Genomic DNA, 14,243 nt, shown 5'->3' with positions numbered 1-14,243 from the left:
AGAGAAAAACAAACGGGCCGGACGGAATGAAAACCCAGACACAGCACCACTTGCAGCGCGGGAGGACCTTATACAGTAGAGCAAGAGGGGTTAGTGTGAAAATTGATTTTTATAAAGCTAATTTCTCATTTTCAAGACTCAGTCAAGGATTTACTCAACAAACAACAAATATCAAGTCAAGTTCAGGCTGTGTCACGAAACGCATTATAAAGGTAGCATTGTGGATTCGGGTCCTATACCTACATAGCAATTATTTTACTGGCAGTAGATACTGTAATACTATCACCACTAGGGGGCACAGGACTCGGGAAATGAGACCCCATATATATATATATATGCTGAGGACTGAGGAAAAGCTGTGGTCAGTTGAAATGTAAAGTAGTCCTAAACACATGCAATTAATACAGCTCGGGACTTATTAAACAAACTTCATTAAAATATATGACACTTTTGCTAAGAATACTTTATGACTAAGACAAATAGCCTACTCTAGTGACCAGGATCCAGGGACATCGCTTGGGGGCCATCATATCTATAGATCTTTAAAGGATTTTTTTTTGTGTGTGTGTGTGTGTGTATTTTATTGTCACAGACACTGGATAGGTGCAGATCTGGGCAAATATGTTTTTACATATATAATTACCATACATAAATCATGATTAGGCTATGTTGATCAGACAGAGAAATGCTGGTATGTGTCATGCTCATGTGTTGTTTCTCAAATCAAGTCAAATCAAAGGTTATTAGTTACATGCACCGAATACAACAGGTGTAGCCCTTACAGTGAAATGCTTACTTACGAGCCCCTAACCAACAATGCAGTTCAAAGAAAATACGGATAAGAATAAGAAATAAAAGTAACAAATAATTAAAGAGCAGCAGTAAAATAACTACAGCGAGACTATATACAGGGTGGTACCATGCATACCATGCAGTGATGCAACCAGTCAGCATGTGCTCTCGATGGTGCAGCTGTAGAACCTTTTGAGGATCTGAGGAGCCATGCCAAATCTTTTCAGTCTCCTGAGAGGGAATAGGTTTAGTCGTGCCCTCTTCACGACTGTCTTGGTGTGCTTGGACCACGTTAGTTTGTTGGTGATGTGGACACCAGGGAACTTGAAGCTCTCAACCTGCTCCACTGCAGCCCCGTCGATGAGAACGGTCCTCTTTTTCCTGTAGTCCATAATCATCTCCTTTGTCTTCATCACGTTGTTGTCCTGACACCACACGACCATGTCTCTGACCTCTTCCCTATAGACTGTCTCGTCATTGTTGGTGATCAGGCCTACCACTGTTGTGTCATCGGCAAACATAATGATGGTGTTGGGGTCGTGCCTGGCCGTGCCTGGCCGTGCAGTCATGAGTGAACAGGGAGTACATGAGTGGACTGAGCATGCACCCCTGAGGGGCCCCTGTGTTGAGCGTGGCAGTCCTTAGCTTATTGATGAGCTTTGAGGGCACTATTGTGTTGAAAACTGAGCTGTAGTCAATAAATAGCATTCTCACATAGGTGTACTTTTTGTCCAGGTGGGAAAGGGCAGTGTGGAGTGCGATAGAGATTGCATCATCTGTGGATCTGTTGGGGCGGTATGACAATTGGAGCGGGTCTAGGGTTTCTGGGATAATGGTGTTGATGTGAGCCATGACCAGCCTTTGAAGCACTTCATGGCTACAGATGTGAGTGCTACTTGTCGGTAGTCGTTCTATGACTGTAAAGTAGTTTTGTATGAGAAAGGTAGCCAAAGCGATCCATTTGTAAAAAATATTAATTTTATTTCAATAACTATGTTTCCAACTACCACATTATATTTTCATAGAAAATATATTATATGTATAAATGGCCATTCCCATGGACAACACAAACGCCCTTGCATTTAATTTGGTACAATAGGGATCATGAACACATTCACATTTACAGTACTGTGTTAAAAATAAAATGTACTCTTTGTCTATCATTACAATATATGATATTCATATGATTCGCCTTAAATATGTTTCATTTACCAAATATTATCTACGATCAGTGTATCTTCTTGTTCAGTTTGTTGATTCAAATATTGTTTGGCCCCTCCTACATTCCGCTAATGGATTCGTCCGTCGTGAGGCCTTTTTGCAGTAGGGAGTGTTGTTTGGCGGACTCCTGAAGTTGTACACTATTTTGTCTGGATTTTGTCAAATTAACAAGACTCAAATTGTTATTTTCCATAGCAAGTCAGCTATCTAATTGTTGTATCTATCGAGGCAAGTTACAGAGGATATTGTTTTCGGCGTGGTACACAGCTAAATTTGTCGCAGCCAGAAGGAAAACATCTTTGGCGTGCGGAGTTCCGATTCCGAGGGCTTATGATGCCGACGTTGCGGGACAGCACCATGTCTCACCCCGGCGAAAACCCTCACCAAGTCCGGGTAAAAGCTTATTACAAAGGGTAAGTAGACGGTTAGGGTTTGTGTGATTTGTGTCGGAATAAAGCACTTCGTTATTTGACTCGTTAGGAACTTGGGCTAGGCTTTATTAGCCAGACAGTTAGCTTTTTAGCTAAGTTAGCTCGCTAGTTAACGTTATAAACTTGACAGACAAGTGAAACTGTCCAGAAATGTGGTTAGTTAGCTGTTGCTAACTTAACGTTACCTAGCTACTTAATGTTGGCCAGTATTAGTTAGCATGCATGTTCCCAATATCAATCTATTTTTAGTAAGTGAAGTTTCTTCCATTGTTTATGGCTTGGTAGCTAGCTACAGGTTCTGAGACATAACTAAGCTACATTGAATGTACTAGTTCACTAGCTAGCTAAATGGTAACTTCAAACCAGTTAGCTGATGTTTTTGATTATGCTAGCTGGATGTTTGATACTCATCATGTGTCCTCATATAGCCGTACTGTACTGAACCTGGTGAGTTATTGTTGTCACAGCTCAAATTACACTATTACAATAATTGATGTAAAGCAAACTTTACAACATCCTGTGACATTATTATTATGTGAGGCTCACATTGGATGTAATCACGGATTTGTTTTCTTATCTTTGACATAGATAGGTGAGAGTTTACAACAATTACAGATACTTAATGTTCATGACATGATTATGCCATTATGTGGGATGTAGCTAGTTATTTATAGTCAGTGAATAGTGGACCTAGTAATTGTATTCAGAGATGGAAATCATTTGTCACACACAGGTGTTGCCATGACACTTCTTGCTTTGTGATGGAGTCTGTGATTGTTGTTTTTCCCAAAAGAGAGACTGGCCAAACGTGTATTACCAGTAACTTCTGCCAGACCTGTTGTATTTCCCACTCACTCTAATTACCGCCCTTCAAGCACTCTATTGTCCCTGGATACTTAAAAAAACATTTTTTTTATGGAGACAAAAGCATCCAAAATATTTCTGAGATCAATGCCTTGGAAGGTCAAGTATGTGGGGAATCTGGGATGAAACATTTCATTGGTTGGTCAAGTACAGTGTTGGGTCACACTTCATCAAGCCAGCTAGGCAGGCCTTAAATCAGCATTGGCGGTTGTACATGTACATTTGCGAAGGATGGGGGTAAAGGGAATTTTTGTGGAATAGCTCATCTCTGTTAGCCTACATCCAATCAGATTAAAACAGAACAATTCAATTGGATCCAGGCTAGGCCTACATCATACACTAATTGGCTCTCACCTGAATGTCATTTATGATTCTAACCATCAAGCCTGCTCCTTTATGTCTGCTGCACTTTGTATCAGAGTCATATAATGTATACATGGCTCTGCTTTGACTCTACAGTGTGCCAGGGTTTCCCGTACTCGTGATGCCAAGGGGTGCACGATTACTTTTTTGCCCTAGCCCTACACAGCTGACTGAAATACTCAAATAATCAACTAATCATCAAGCTTTTATAATTTGAATCTGCTGTTTAGTGTTAGGGCAAAACACTAAACTGAAGACAGAGTTTGGGAAACGCTGCAGTATGCATTCATACTGTCCTATAATAATGGGCAGTTTGACAGAAGAGAGATGGCGGTAGCGAGAACTGCCCTCTAGCGCCGTTCACTTTCATAGTCTCATTCACACAGACCCACACTGCTGTCAGCCAGCTTTCCAGTCAAGGCCAGCAGTAGGCAGGGTCTGGTCTGGTGACATGTGGTGTCAGGCTGTGGCAGTCTCTGTTTGTCACTGTCATTACTCTTTATTGACACATAGAGGGAGTAGTGGTTAGAATAGAGGGAGTAGTGGTTAGAATAGAGGGAGTAGTGGTTAGAATAGAGGGAGTAGTGGTTAGAATAGAGGGAGTAGTGGTTAGAATAGAGGGAGTAGTGGTTAGAATAGAGGGAGTAGTGGTTAGAATAGAGGGAGTAGTGGTTAGAATAGAGGCATGGCGGCTGGTAACAGATACTGGATGCAATGATGATACAATAAGCTTAGTAACTATTCATTTATATAGCACATTTGAGTAATGATACAGCAACCTGTTTCCAATTATTTTAAGTCACCTGACTGACAGTGAAATGTTCATAGTCATCACTCAAGTTTCTGGTTTTAACGGCTTACACTAGTAAATATTGTTCTATCTCTAGGCCCATTTGTAAGCCTGTCTGCTGTCTTAGTTTTAACGCAACATACATTTGTCTCAGGAGTTTCAATGTCACCACCAAACATCAGCTGCTATCAACTTCCTCTTTGTAAAGTAAACATTATGACGCATGAGCAATGAACAACATAGCACTGCAGTGTTTCCCCTAGGATTTCTTTCAGCAGCGGTGGCAAAGTTGGGGGGGGGGTGATTTTACACAATTCTACACATTTTGCCATGGTGATGAGTACATTTTTATAGCTTAAAGCTGGTTTCCTGCAATTCAACACATTTTGCCATGGCTTATGCTATGTTCTTATGCTGTCTGAATGACTCAAACATTATAACTAAATCAATGGGGGCCCCCCGTGTCATGTTTTATTGATTGGTCAAAATGTTTTACAGCTGTCCGGTGGCTGGTCTCAGACAATCCCGCAGGTGAAGAAGCCGAATGTGGAGGTCCTGGGGTGGTGTGGTTACACATGGTCTGTGGTGGTGAGGCTGGTTAGACGTACTGAGAAATTCTCTAAAACAACATTGGAGGTGGTTTATGATGGAGAAATTAACGTTCAATTCTCTGGCAACAGCTCTGGTGGACATTCTTGCAGCCAAGCATGCCAACTGCACGCTCCCTCAACTTGAAACATCTGTGACATTGTTGTGTGACAACTGCACATTTTAGTGGCCTTTTATTGTCCCCAGCACAAGGTGCACCTGTGTAATGATCGTGCCGTTTAATCAGCTTCTTGATTTGCTATACCTGTCAGGTGGATGGATTATCTTGGCAATTGAGAAATGCTTACTAACAGGGATGTAAACAATAATTTTGGTCAGTATTATTGAAGTGCATGGCAATTACTTAGGAACTGAGCACACTTTGGAGAGGCGTGTGGCCACATGGAGACACCAGTTAGTCCTCTCACACAAACCCTTGATAATTTTGTTTTATGGTGCACCTACCAAGCGTTTTCCAGGAATATTCTTATCATGTCACTGAATGTATTCCGATTATTTTCAGATTTTGTTATCAACAAATGCGGCACGAAAATGCACATGAAATCAAGTGTAATGTTTGGATTCAGTCTTGAACTGTTTTGTCCTTTCTATTACGACCATTATTTTCACATATCTAATGTAGTAAACATTTCAATTTAGCCATATCCATATAGGCCAATTCCTACGAGTGTAAAGGGTTAAAAACACGTTCCTGAACTTTGGGGACGTTTTTTCTTTAAACCTCATGCCTAGGGGCTGGATGTGTCAATGTGGAGTTCATACATACATACATGCATAAGCAATTAGCCACAAAATCCCTTTGAATGTGCCATTTTATCCTGCATTTTCCCCCATGTGGGCTAGCCCCCTTGCAATTTGAGTTCCAGCCAATGAGTTTCAGCCCCTCACCATTTGAGTAATGGCTAGCAAGATGCACACACAGTAGAGGGAGAGCATCTCATTCCAAAAAAAGTTATTGATATTTTCTGGATTGACTGCACTTCATTTCTTAAAATAATGGACTGTCATTTCTCTTTTCTTATTTGAGCTGTTCTTGCCATAATATGGATTTGGGTCTTTTACTAAATAGGGCTATCTTCTGTATCCCACCCCAACCTTATCACAACACAACTGATTTGCTCGAACGCAATAAGAAGGAAAGAAATTCCATAACTGAACTTTTTAAGAAGGCACACCTGTTAATTGAATTGCATTCCAGGTGACTACCTCATGAAGCTGGTTGAGAGAATGCCAAGAAAGCGGTCAACAAGCTATCATCAAGGAAAAGGGTGGCTACTTTAAAGAATCTCATATAAAATATATTTTAATTTAACACTTTTTGGTGGAGCTCATTAAAATAAGAGCCAGTGTATAGAAAATATTCCAATATGCAAAGGAGGATATCACATATTTCTACCTTTTTTGTGTACCTATTTAGGATACATCACCATAAAGAGAGTGACATTCATGTAGACAGAGTGTACCAAGCATTAGAAACACCTTCCTTGTATTGAGTTGGCACACACAATCCATGTTTCAAGGCTTAAAATATTTATTTAACCTGTCTCCTCCCCTTCATCTACACTGATTGGAGTGGGTTTAACAAGTGACATCAATGAGGGATCATAGCTGTCACCTGGTCACTCTGTCATGGAAAGATCCATTGTTTTTCATGTTTTTTTACACTCGGTGTATATTTAATCTGAACACATGTGTTGGTAGTGTCAAAAGAGCAAACCAATCAACTTGTGTACTGTCCAGGTACCAACTGTTCAATTGTACATTTTAAACCGGTAATCGAACCCACAATTGCTGATGCCCCAGATACTCAACTAGTCTAAAGAAGGACAGTTTTATTGCTTCTTTATTCAGATCAACAGTTTTCAGCTGTGCCAACATAATTGCAAAAGGGTTTTCTAATGATCATTTAGCCTTTTTAAAATGATGTACTTGGATTAGCTTACACAACGTGTCATTGGAACACCGGAGTGATGGTTTCTGATAATGGGCCTCTGTATGCCCATGTAGATATTCCATTAAAAAAAATCCATCTACAATAGTCATTTCTAACATTAACAATGTCTACACTGTATTTCAGATCAATTTGATGTTATTTTATTGGACAGAAATTCCCTTGTTTTTTAAGTGACCCCAAACCTTTGAACGGTAGCATATGTAATGTGTGTGCAATGCTGTCTCGGGTAATATGCAGCTGTAGTTTTTATGAAACTCCATTCCAGGATACATGACACCCACACCTTTCTATCTACATACTTTTATTTGGGTTTCTACCCGAAGTAGGCTATATGATTGAATGTACCCTTAAGCCTGCTGCTAGTTACTTGAAACCAGACACATAATCACGCCAAAACATGGTTCTAAAATTGAAATCACTGACAGAGTTAATGAAACACTAGACTCCTGAATAGGCAAATTGAGATTTACAGTAGCTGGGTGTTTATAGCTGCAATGGAGATTGAGGGTACATGCCTCCAGTGGTGACAGAGAGATGGATGTTCCTTGGTGTGCTGCCTGGGGAGAGAGGCATACTGATCAACACTCTCCCTGCCAGTGACCAATGACCTACCTGCTTAGCAGCAGATGGGGCTGCCGCTGGGGTTTTAGTGGGTAGTGGCGACAAGGGGAAGGGGCAGAATTCCATTCTCCCTAGTTACCCATGTTACAGAATGAACAACGGTAATTAATTTTCTCATACGTAACTAATGAAGTACCCCTATGAAGGCTAATGCAGAAACACTGCTCAGAAACTACAAAGGCATTCTCTCAATGTCCTTCTCCAAGAGTGTCTGAATATTATACCTCACATGTACACTGAGTGTACAAAACATTAGGAACACTTACTCTTTCCATGTTTAACCATTATTTAACTAGGCAAGGCAGTTGGGAACAAATTCTTATTTACTACAATGACGGCCTACCCCAGCCAAACCTGGACAACACTGGGCCAATTGTGCGCCTCCATATGGGGCTCACTGCCGGATGTGATGCAGCCTGGATTCGAACCAGGGACTTCAGTGACGCCTCTTGCACTGAGATGCAATGCCTTAGACCGCTGCGCCACTCAGCAGCCATGACCGACTGACCAGGTGAAAGCTATGATCCCTTACTGATGTCACTTTTTTAAAAAGCCGCTACAGTGTAGATGAAGGGTAGGGGTCAGGTTAAAGAAGGATTTAATCCATGAGACAATTGAGACTTGGATTGTGTGTTCATTGAGGTTGAATGGGCAAGACAAAAGATTTAAGTGCCTTTTGAATGGAGTAAGGTAATAGGTGCGAGGTGCACCGGTCTATGTCAAGAACAGCAACGCTGCTGAGTTTTTCCCGTGTGTATCAAGAATGGTCTACTGGCCTCCCGGGTGGCGCAGTGGTTAACTTCTTGGGGGTGCTATTTTAATTTTTGGATGAAAAACGTTCCCGTTTTAAACAAGATATTTTGTCACGAAAAGATGCTCGACTATGCATATAATTGACAGCTTTGGAAAGAAAACACACTGACGTTTCCAAAACTGCAAAGATATTGTCTGTGAGTGCCACAGAACTGATGTTACAGAAAAAACCCAGATAAAAATCCAATCAGGAAGTGCCGTATTTTTTGAAACCGCCTCATGCCAATGACTCCTTATATGGCTGTGGAGGAGCGTGAAAAACCCTTTGAGAATTGATTCTAAACAACTTTTGCCATGTTTCTGTCAATATTATGGAGCTAATTTGGAAAAAAGTTTGGCGTTGTAAGTGACTGCATTTTCCGGTCTTTTCTTAGCCAAACGTGAATAACAAAACGGAGCTATTTCGTCTACACAAATAATCTTTTTGGAAAAAATGAACATTTGCTATCTAACTAAGAGTCTCGTCATTGAAAACATCCGAAGTTTTTCAAAGGTAAATTATTTTATTTGAATGCTTTTCTTGTTTTTGTGAAAATGTTGCCTGCTGAATGCTATGCTAGGCTATCAATACTCTTACACAAATGCTTGTGTAGCTTTGGTTGAAAAGCATATTTTGAAAATCTGAGATGACAGTGTTGTTAACAAAAGGCCAAGCTTGTGTTTCAGTATATTTATTTCATTTCATTTGCGATTTTCATGAATAGGAAACGTTGCGTTATGGTAATGAGCTTGAGCCTATGATTACGCTCCCGTATACGGGATTGCTCGACCACTAGAGGTTAAGGGCGCTGTACTGCAGCGCCAGCTGTGCCACCAGAGACTCTGGGTTCGCGCCCAGGCTCTGTCGTAACAGGCCATGACCGGGAGGTCCGTGGGGCGACGCACAATTGGCCAAGCGTCGTCCGGTTTATGGAGGGTTTGGCCGGCAGGGAGATCCTTGTCTCATCGCACACCATCGACTCCTGTGGCGGGCCGCGCAAACCAAGGTTGCCAGGTGCACGGTGTTCCCTCTGACACATTGGTGCGGCTGGCTTCCGGGTTGGATGGCGCTGTGTTAAGAAGCAGTGTGGATTGGTTGGGTTGTGTATCGGAGGATGCATGACTTTCAACCTTCGTCTCTCCCGAGCCCGTACGGGAGTTGTGGCGATGAGACAAGATAGTAGCTACTAAACAATTGGATACCATGAAAAATGTAAAATTCATTAAAATTAAAATAAAAAAATACAATAAAAAAGAATGGTCTACCACCCGAAGGACTTCCAGTCAACTTGACACAACTGTAAGAAGCATTGGAGTCAACATGGGGCAGCATCCCTGTGGAATGCTTTCGACACCTTGTAGAGTCCATGCCCCGACGAATTGAGGGCAAAAGGAGGCAGTGAAGCTCAATATTAGGAGGGTGTTCCTAAAGTTTTCTACACTCAGTGTACGCTGGACACAACATTTTGAACAATAGATAATAACGAATTCATTACATCCGCCTTAAAGCCCAGTTTGATAATATTACTGTATACTGCTTGCTGTAGTTTTGAAGTAATGTGAAAAAACAGGCCTTATTTTAGGGCATTTTTCACCCTGCCAGCTCCTATTAGTTGTATTGAGCACTGTGGTACCAACTCACTTTCAGAATGTTCTATCCCCAGTTACAATGCCTGCTTTGCTATTGTTGGCAGTGAGACCTGCCCACGCTAAACCAATTGCTGGTAGTTAAAACGTCAATAACAACAAAAAATGACCCATGGAACTCTGAGGTCGTCCCATTCTTTCCTACATGGTAAATATAGGTATGTCTGTCTATTTCCCCAAATATCTCGCAACCATGAGAATCTTATTATGTAAGGCTGGGCAGCGTACTCCGTTGTCATCAAACGCTAGCCCCGGAATACCTTTTGCCTTTGGAACACTGAGCTCCCCCCATTGTTTTGCTATGTAGAGGCATGCTCATATATTCCGCCAAATATCTCGCAATGTGTGTATTTAGATTTTTTAAATAATCAGTATAATCTCTTTCTAATTACGTAAGGTTGGGCAGCGTACTCTGCTGTCATGGATCACTAGACAAGAAATAGTCTGAAGTTCCCATTTTCTTTCCTACTTCCTCGTTATTCTGACATAAGCACACTTGGCAACATCGAGGTGTGGATGTTTACTTTCTACACAAGTTATTTTTCAGTTTTGTCCTATGAACAGATTGTAGTGGTAAAATAAAAACGGATACATTTTTTTTGTGCCATTTAGATGAAATGGAATTCTAAGCACCACTCCAGTCAGAAGAGGCTCTGTGAACATTTGATTCAATTCATTTGCTATGGCCAGCTAGTGTTCCAGCTTATCCAAAGTTCTTTTGCCATTTTTCAGCCTTTGGTGAATTTTGACTCGTTCTATTGTCCAGCCTAGTATAGTCTTATTTTGTCCATACAGCTCAGTTGGACCGACTGTTACAAGGCAACAGTAGTAGGCCTATACCAACTTCCTTTTGCACAAGAATGGAGTGGTATCATAGAATGGCATTTCTTCTGTTACTCATCAATGATGAGCAACTATTACACAATTCATCTGTTTCTCTCACTGTAATGTAGCTATCCCCACAGCACAGTCACAGCTCCAAGGTAGGTCGACAGTTTCATTTGGGTTTCGAGGTTGTTTTTTACTGTTCATCCATGTCAATATCCATTTGTTTTCTGTGAGGCTTTAGCGCTACTGCCTGCCTAAGTTCAAGTGTTACAACAAACCTATAGCTAAGTTTTTGTTATTTGGAGTTATAAAATACTTTTTGATTAGTGTCACAGCATATTATGCACATCTGCTAGCATAGCAGCAAAGACTGGAAAAATGATCTTTTGTTTTAATGTCTTAAAATGCTATACAGCATCCTTTGGACATAAGTGGACATTTTGTATAAAGGACCATACTTTTTTCTAATACAATAATGGCCATTTTGGGTCACAATTGAATGTTTTTTTTGTAAAGACAAATGCTGTGTCTGGGCTGTGCTTTTTTTGTTTTTATATGGCCGCGAGCTGATTTAAATCCGCTGTAGAATTTTCACAAATGCCTTACTATACGTTATTCCCAAACATTCTATTAACTTATGAAAATGACCATATCTAAGTGCTTGCTTGTCAGAAAATGTAAGAAAAAAGTGTAATATTCTTCCTGCGGGTGTATATGAACAGATTTGAATAAGATTTCATGTTGCTAAAACGCTGTCAGTTCCACTTTAATGAAGAGCAACGGCACAGGCCCAGTTACCTAGCTGGATGGTACGTAATGGAGCAGTGTACTGGCATTGATACTCGAGGTCAACTGATTAATCGGAATGGCCGATTAATTAGGGCTGATTTCAAGTTTTCATAACAATCGGTAATCTGTGTGTGTGTGTGTGTGTGTATATATATATATATATATGTGTATATATATATTTTTTACACCTTTATTTAACTAGGGAAGTCAGTTAAGAACACATTCTTATTTTCAATGACAGCTGAGGATTGGTGGGTTAACTGCCTTATTCAGGGGCAGAATGACAGATTTTTACCTGGCAGCTCGGGATTCGGGGATTTGTTTTTGCAATCTTCCGGTTCGGGTATTCGCAGCTCGGGGATTCATTTTTGCAATCTTCTGGTTAACTAGTCCAACGCTCTAACCACCTGCCTTACATTGCACTCCACGAGGAGCCTGCGTGACAGGCTGACTACCTGTTACACGAGGGCAGCAAGAAGCCAAGGTAAGTTGCTAGCTAACATTAAACTTATCTTATACAAAACAATCAATCTCAACCTTGCTAGCGCTGGGGTTCTCGACAACATTCCACTGAAAAGGCCGCGCCCGAAATTGTTTTTTTTTTGTTGAAATATGTAAGTTTCACACATTAACAAGTCCAATACAGCAAATGAAAGATAAACATCTTGTTAATCTACCCATCGTGTCCAATAAAAAAAATGCTTTACAGCTAAAGCACAGCATGTGATTGTTAGGTCATAGCCAAGTCGAAAAAACACAGCCATTTTTCCAGCCAAAGATAGGAGTCGCAAAAAGCAGAAATACAGATAAAAATAATCACTAACCTTTGATGATCTTCATCAGATGGCACTCATAGGACATCATGTTACACAATACATGTATGTTTTGTTCGATAATGTGCATATTAGCCACTTGTTAGTTTGTTCAGCCCAGTAATCCATCTCAAATCAATCAAATCAAATCAAATCAAATTTTATTTGTCACATACACATGGTTAGCAGATGTTAATGCGAGTGTAGCGAAATGCTTCATGGGGCGCAAGCATTTTGTCCAGACAAAAACTCAAAGTTCTGTTACAGTCCTTTAGAAACATGTCAAATGATGTATGGAATCAATCGTTAGGATGTTTTTAACATAAAACATCAATAATGTTCCAACCGGAGAATTCCTTTGTCTTCAGAAAAGCACTGGAACGAGAGGTAACTCTGTCGGGAAAGACTCAAAGAGATCGTATGAGCCCCTCCTTTATAGTAGAATCGTCAAACCAGTTTCTAAAGACGGTTGACATCTAGTGGAAGCCCTGGGAAGTGCAAGCTCATCCATATCTCAATGTGCATTCGGTTGGTCAAGCTTTGAAAAACTACAAACCACAGATGTCCCACTTCCTGGTTAGATTTTTCTCAGGTTTTCGCCTGCCATATGAGTTCTGTTATACTCACAGACATCATTCAAACAGTTTTAGAAACTTCAGTGTTTTCTATCCAATACTAATTATAATATGCATATATTCGCATCTGGGACAGAGTAGGAGGCAGTTCACTCTGGGCACACTATTCATCCAAAAGTGAAAATGCTGCCCCCTATCCCAAAAAGGATAACATAATAACTAGTTAACTATACATGCTTGATGATATTACTAGTTCATCTAGCGTGTCCTGCGTTGCATATAATCGATGCGCCTACTTCGACAAACGGTGATGATTTAACAAACACATTTGCGAAAAAAGCACTGTCGTTGCACCAATGTACCTAACCATAAACATCAATGCCTTCTTTAAAATCAATACACAAGTATATATTTTTAAACCGGCATTTTTAGTTAATATTGCCTGCTAACATGAATTTCTTATAATTAGGGAAATTGTGTCACTTCTCTTGCGTTCTGTGCAAGCAGTAGGGTATATGCAGCAGTTTGGGCCGCCTGGCTCATTGCGAACTGTGTAAAGTCCATTTATTCCAAACAAAGGCCTTAATTATTTTGCCAGAATTGTACATAATTATGACATAACATTGAAGGTTATACAATGTAACAGTAATATTTAGACTTAGGGATACCATACGTTAGATAAAATATGGAATGGTTCCGTATTTCACTGAAAGAATAAACATTTTGTTTTCGAAACGATAGTTTCCAGATTTGACCATTTTAATAACAAAAGGCTCGTATTTCTGTGTTATGTTATAATTAAGTCTATGATTTGATGGAGCAGTCTGACTGAGCGACGGTAGGCAGCAGCAGGCTCGTAAGCATTCATTCAAACAGCACTTTCGTGCGTTTGCCAGCAGGTACTGCGCTGTTTATGACTTCAAGCCTATCAACTCCCGAGATTATGCTGGTGTAACTGATGTGAAATGGCCAGCTAGTTGGCGGGGTGCTTGCTAATAGCTTTTCAAACGTCACTCGCTCTGAGACTTGGAGTGGTTGTTCCCCTTGCTCTGCATGGGTAACGCTGCTTTGAGGGTTGTCCATGTGTTCCTGGTTTGAGCCCAGGTAGAAGCAAGGAGAGGGACGGAAACTATACTGTTACACTGGCAATACTAA

General features: G+C 40.6%; 1 protein-coding gene across 1 annotated transcript in view; it reads left to right on the top strand.

The window, feature by feature from the left end:
* Positions 1–2,079: 2,079 nt before the first annotated feature.
* Positions 2,080–14,243, top strand: part of LOC112226575 (protein kinase C, iota) — a 69,201-nt gene continuing 57,037 nt past the window's right edge. Inside the window, exon 1 of the mRNA XM_024390981.2 lies at positions 2,080–2,426. Coding sequence (XP_024246749.2) covers positions 2,344–2,426 — 83 coding nt within the window. The 5' untranslated portion in view covers positions 2,080–2,343. The remainder of the gene's footprint in view (positions 2,427–14,243) is intronic.

The sequence above is a fragment of the Oncorhynchus tshawytscha genome, linkage group LG28 (genome assembly GCF_018296145.1).
Source record: "Oncorhynchus tshawytscha isolate Ot180627B linkage group LG28, Otsh_v2.0, whole genome shotgun sequence".
NCBI classification, from domain to species: Eukaryota; Metazoa; Chordata; class Actinopteri; order Salmoniformes; family Salmonidae; genus Oncorhynchus; species Oncorhynchus tshawytscha.
The sequence above is the reverse complement of the archived record's forward strand: the minus strand, read 5'-3'. Positions and strand labels throughout refer to the sequence as shown.